Source organism: Macrosteles quadrilineatus, unplaced genomic scaffold (genome assembly GCF_028750875.1).
Source record: "Macrosteles quadrilineatus isolate MER2022 unplaced genomic scaffold, UCM_ALF_1.0 Scaffold_1__1_contigs__length_201487025, whole genome shotgun sequence".
In the NCBI taxonomy this organism is placed as follows: domain Eukaryota; kingdom Metazoa; phylum Arthropoda; class Insecta; order Hemiptera; family Cicadellidae; genus Macrosteles; species Macrosteles quadrilineatus.
Window position 1 is genome coordinate 76,780,147 of NW_026542594.1, and position 6,320 is coordinate 76,786,466.

General features: G+C 34.7%; 1 protein-coding gene across 2 annotated transcripts; it reads right to left on the reverse strand.

Annotated features, from left to right (window-relative positions):
- Nucleotides 1-319: 319 nt before the first annotated feature.
- On the reverse strand, nucleotides 320-6,023 carry LOC128983628 (U3 small nucleolar RNA-interacting protein 2). Of its 2 annotated transcripts, none has more exons than XM_054402991.1 (2): nucleotides 5,305-6,023; nucleotides 320-474 (listed from the first exon to the last, which is right to left on the reverse strand). In XM_054402991.1, the coding sequence occupies exons 1-2, from the start codon at nucleotides 5,870-5,872 to the stop codon at nucleotides 467-469; spliced, it is 576 nt and encodes a 191-aa protein (XP_054258966.1). In that variant the 5' UTR covers nucleotides 5,873-6,023; the 3' UTR covers nucleotides 320-466. The 2 variants fall into 2 exon arrangements, with proteins under 2 accessions (XP_054258966.1, XP_054258965.1); XM_054402990.1 differs by having other exon boundaries at nucleotides 4,445-6,019.
- Between the last annotated feature and the right edge of the window lie 297 nt (nucleotides 6,024-6,320).

Below are 6,320 nucleotides of genomic sequence, written 5' to 3' on the forward strand. Positions count from 1 at the left end.
ATAAATTGTCAAGTAATTGGATACGTAGGCTTGTTTTTTTTTATTTCACCATTTGTTTTACCAGCTGCTGACCCAATTAAATAAAGGTGAGTAGTTGTTTATTCCATTAGTAACTTGTAAAATTAGTTGGTGAGTTTACCCAAGGCCCCACTAGAAAAACAAGCCATGCTGCAGGATCCATGACGTCACACTAGTGGATAGATTTCATTGATAAATTCATTGCCATCGCCATTCCCATATGTTTTAGGTAAACAAACAAGCTGGCTGTTGTTAACCTCAAATAGTTAAGAACATAGTGAGAAAAACAAAAAAGTAGCAGTAACATTGGTGGTACTTTTATTGGTCATTAAAAAAGTATATATACAACCATTTTTACTGTAGAAAATATAAAATTAATTACAAACCTACATAAATGAAAGTAAGATACAATTCTTTTCTTGCTTTGTCAGTCCTCTTCAATCCACCTTTAATCACCTGAAAACACAGATATAAGTTGACTACTGTAGCTTACCGTATAACATTTATAAACATCTGATAATACAATTTTATTATTCTATAGTAATCCAGTAACCTTGTGCATTTTATCTTGCATGAAATGGGGTAGTAGGTTTCTTTTTTTGTGTTGTATGTGATAGTACCGAGATGCTAAATCCAAATTTTCTACCTCCACGACCTTCCGGATCACAGAAAAAAAATTAGTAATTTAATTTACTTTTAAAATGATAGTGATTGTTTTTCATGAAATATATGTTCAGCACTTGTACTCTTTTTTCAGCCTATCCACGTTAAACACTACAGTAATAGGTATGGGAGACCCATAGTTATAATGCAAAAACTGTTTGTCTCTATGCAAGGAACAATACCACAAAAGCGGTGCAGGATGTTTGGGGGAATTCCAATATAATCATAAGGGTAGGCGGCCTGCTTTTTAAACTTTTTGTCGCAATTTCATACCGTCTAGTAAAGCATTGATGGAAGATTTGATGAGCTTTGAAGAGCCTTATCTCGCAAGCTGTTTGGCTTAAAACCAATTTGGTCTTAAGTTGTAGGTAATTAAATGTACTTTAAAAATAGTTATGGTTGTTGCAGTGAAAAAGAGATGCTTCAGGGTAAAAATTGGTCAAACTTCAAAAAGGTTTGAAATTTGGCAATTTTAATCATTATTTGCAGAACTCAATCTTGGAAACTATTAGGACTGTAATAACTATTGTCATTTTGGTCTTATATTATATTATAGGTAGCCTAATTTAATCTACTTTTAAAATGATTGTGGTTGTTTTTCATGAAAAAGTTATGCTTCAGGGTAAAAATCGGACAAAAAAATTACCATTAAAAATCTAAATTTTGAAAAAATGAAAAAAAAAACTGGAGATACCATGGATTAGTACCTCTATGCCAAATTTAATCAAAATCGGATTACAGGCGTGGTCTGTAGCTCTGTACACATCCACACACACACACACACCTAGACATCACTTCAAAAACCACTTTTTGGGTTCAGGGGGGACCCAAAACGGATAACTTATATCCACTCAAAACTCAAATTAGGTAGAAAATTCTGACGAAAACAATACTTTATCCATATACTATGTATAGGGGGAGAAAGTAAAAACTATTAAAAATCAAATACAGACCGAAAATAGATTGATTTAGAAAAAAGCTTAAACAAAGTATTTTGCTATCAGGTCCTACCAAATCCTGTATTCCTGCCATAATCTCCCAGGGGTGCGATGGGAAGACCTACCAACGACTTGTCCTCCCCATGAAATAAATCTACCGAAATTTTGACATCACGGCCGATCCTCTTTCCATGTGGAGTGGGGAGAGGGGTCACTTCGTCCTGAAATTCTTTTCGTCTACAGTTTTTATGTTGTTCAACCCTACTAAATTAGCGATATATTTTTAATCAGACCTGTACTGGTACACAGGAGGCTTTTATGAATGGGCAGACATGGCATATGCCCAGGGGCGCCTCCCAACCACTGCCTGCCCGCACTAAGTTAGGAAAAAATTGAGTTTCGATCAATACTATCAAAACTATAGTATATTTACTATGTATAAAACGTTTGATATGAAATACAGTCTAAAAAATGTTACGTAGTAACATATCATCATGTTCAAATATTGATTCTCTTTAGGCTATACAATATTTTGTGTCGTCTCAAGTCATTGAAAATCACCTCAAATAAACATGCATTAGACTCAGCAAAAAAATACAGAAATAAATAAAAACTCTACATTTAAATATAGCATATCACTATAGTCGGGGAGCGAGCTGGTCTAGTGATTAGAGCACGGGACGTCAGTCCCTGAGGTTCCGGGTTCAAATCCCACGAAATAACCAAAGGATTTTGTCTAAGTGTTATTGCCGCAAACCTTAGGTATAGCCTGAAGTAATGTGAAAAACAATTCCAGGCTCGTGCCTGGGACAAAAAAATTGTTTTTTTTTTAATCTAGGCCATTATAAAACTTGATAAGTTGATGTTATAATCGTTAATTTCATGCACATTTTACAGTTTAGTATATTTGACATCAGGTTTCAATTAATTGACCAAGCTGATATACACATCGTACAGTTTTGTGCTATGCCTACAGAAAATGTTACTGAAACCAATGAATTCCACTGATATAGGCTATATAGATATTAAAAATTTGGTTTTTCTTTTCCGAGTCGGTCGGCTCTTCTGCATGACCAATTTTCATAATTGTGGTCTTAAATTAATGGTATGCACGCACAGATTTGCCATCAAGCATCACCATTCACTTATCCACTCACTTGACCAAAAAACATAAATTTTATTTTTTCAGATTTTTACTTCTATTTAAGATGTATTTCACCAGTGCTATTTACATTACCGCGTACGTTTTGGTCTAAGAACTTTCAGTGAAATAGAATCTTTCATTTTAATTATTGATCATTAAGATCGGATGTACCTTTAGCACAATGCTGAATCACAAATCAAAAATAATAATAAATTTTTTAGGACTTATCCACAATCAAATGATCCGCAACTCCATTTTTATTTTAGTTATTTTATGTCTTGATCTTAAAATACTCCTAAAAATAAAGGCTTTGATTTAAGATATTGATCGTTTGAATCGGTTAAGTTCAAGATTACTGTATTAGGCCTATAAGCTACTCAAATCAAGAAACATATTTTATTACCATTATTTATTGTGAACTTTATTTTGACCCAGGCAATGCCGGGTTTGCTGCTAGTCTACTCACGTACCTACATTAATATGTAGGGTAGACGTAAAAAAGAAAAAAAAGTTTTAAGAAACTGCACATACACATTCTGAATAGGCCTACTCTAAAATGTGGCAAAAAATTTGGTAGGGGTTGTCACTAGTTTATCAATTAATGTTTTTTAGAAGAAGCCATCCAAATAGCGAACGTTTTATTAATGGGACAATCAAAACATGTCTATTTCGACTTCTATTTTTACGCCGCAGATATAATAAATATAAGAAACAATCTTCTGTTGTAATCAGCCATTGTGCTATGCTGCCAAGTGCAAAATGAGGTGGGTTCTCAACCGACGGCCAGAATCGTCCAGTTGCCGTTGACGTAGTGTGAAATGCCTTACCGATTTGTCGTGTGGGTGTCGGCGCCGTATCTGTGTTGTAACGAAGCCGTGTCGTGCAGTGTGAAAACAGCCAATTGGTGGACAATATTTAGTTTTACAATCATTTTTAACCATTTTATTTCTTTCCTGTTAAAGGGAACATTTATTATTATCGACGGTTTTTTTCTCGATATATCGATATTAACGAATTGAAACCTATCACCTGACAACTACGATACCTAAATAAATATTGTTCAGTATCAACAAACAGTAATTAAAAAAAAATATTGAAATGAAACTGTTCTAAACTAACCTAACAAAACTAACCAAACTTGCTGTAACATTTAACAATTCTGTTTAATATTCTCCACTTGCCTTTTCTGTTATCTAACAGAATTTTTAAATGACACAGCAAGTTTGGTTGGTTATGTTAGGTCAGTTTGGAACAGTTCATTTCTTAATCCATATAATAGTATATTTTTAGCCTAAACAACATCAGCTGTCAATTTGTAATGAATCGTAAAGAAAAATAAAAATATCGATACATCGAGAAAAAAATCCAGATAGAATGTTCCCTTTAACAGGAAAGTACCGAGTTAAAAACCCATAGGCCTACAAAACGTGACTATTATAGTCGCTGCCACTGCAGACACAAAACGCCGGTACTGTACCGTGACTATTAAGTTTATAGTCGCACTGCCACTTAAGGGTTAACAGGTTAACTTACAGTAGTTTAGTCATTGTAGTTCCGTCAACTTTTTTAAGTTTAAGTTAATTTGTTTTTAATTGGTAGGCCTAGGCCTACTTAACATTAGGTTTAGGCTACCAATGTTAAGTATCTTTGAAATAATCTTTGAAATTCAAATTTATGTTACCTTAGATGCTTTGCTCCGTTTCACAAGACAAATATTAGCCTATCTTGACTTTAGAAGAATAACAACAACTGAATTTTTAGCTGTGCTTTCTTTATACCATCTTCCCAATCGATGTTCCTGACCTACACCTAAGACTAAATATTTTCCTCCACCGGCAAATGTAATGCTGTTAATGAACCCTATTACAGGGAAAGAAAAAAGTGAAAGAACACTTCTGAAATTTTCTTCACACTTCCAAAATCGAAGATGACCATCATTGGCCCCAGAAACAATCAAATCAGAATTCGGGAGGCATGATATACTTGATATCCAATTTGGCTGATTATTTGAATCATCCAGTCCATGTGCTTCAGGAATGATACAAAGGGGTTTCTTTTTTAGGATTCCCCATAGACACACTTGACCATCTTCTCCACATGATAGAAAATGTTGTTGGTCAAGTCTTCTCACTCTATCAATACTTTTTAAGTGGCCGTTGAAAATAAGTTGAGATTCTTCTTGGACTTTCCACACTCTCAATGTATTATCGGTTCCACCAGATGTTATAGCTCTATCTTTTGATAATACATCTATATCAGTGACACCACACTGATGCCCAAATAGTGTCTCCACAAAAGACATCTCATCCAAATTCCAGATTCTTACAGAACGATCCTTAGAACAGCTGTACAAGTTATTTGTTTCTGAACAAAACGCTAACCCAGTAACACGGCTGCGATGCCCTGTGAATGAATGTCTATGTACCAAAGTACATGTATCCCAAATTCTTATAATGGTACTTTCATCACTTGAAGCAAGATATTTGCCATTGTACGACACAGCTAAACTAAGGATTGAAGAATTATGAGAAAACTGCTTACGATTTTCATCTTTCTCCAAGTGTTTGCTCAATATTACTCCAACTTTTCTTCTCTCGCTCAAATCCCACTTGACAATGTTTGCATCTTTAGAAGCACTGAAAATATGTGTGCTATCATAGGAAGTGGCAATACAAGTAATTGATAGTTTGTGTTCTTTGCAACGTAAGACAAATATGTCACTATCTTCTGGTTTCAAAAGCTTATCAGCTACTTTTTTCGTTAACTTCCCAGCTTGGTCTAAGAGGTCTTCCCTTAATCTATTGGTAACACCCCTCCGAACATCTCCAGTCTCTAACCTCTCCTTTTCTTCTCTTTCGATTTCTTCCAAGTACTTTTTTGCCAATAATACCTTCTTTTCTTGCGCACTAACTAAGTTTTCATCGGATTCTACATCAGAATTACGTTTGAGGTCCTCTTCATCACTTGATATTTCATCACTATCTATTTCCTTGCCATTTGATTTATCTTGAGCGTTTACCTTGTTTTTCTTGGAGACAGAATTTTTTGAATCAAAAGATTTTCGTTTAGAATTTTGCTTGGACTTACGAATGAAAAAGTTCGAAGACATGTTCAATATTTACTTGATGTAATCAAGATAATATAAGAAACTACGATCTAACCTCAAAACATCATGGTTGGGGTTTGAGGTTAGGGTTGACTAATTCGAATTCACAGTCACACACAGCTTGATAGAGCTACCACCATTGACTTTGGCTTTAATGGCTTTGGCTTTGGCCGTTTGCGTAATGCGTTCAGTGTTGCCAACCGACCTCTTTGGTTTTCCCCGCATGGAACGACGGAAATCCTCGATTTTCCTCGCAAGGATTCTAAAATTACTCGCAAAATCCTCGATAGCATCTAAAGATTAAAATAATTTGAAATTTCCCCATATTTACATGATAATATACGTTTCCACCTATTCTTTTTTTAATAGAGGTGCAAATAACCAAACAAAGATGCATTAACCTATCGTACTTTAAAAATTAGGGGCTCTGGTCATGGTGGAAGGAAAAAAC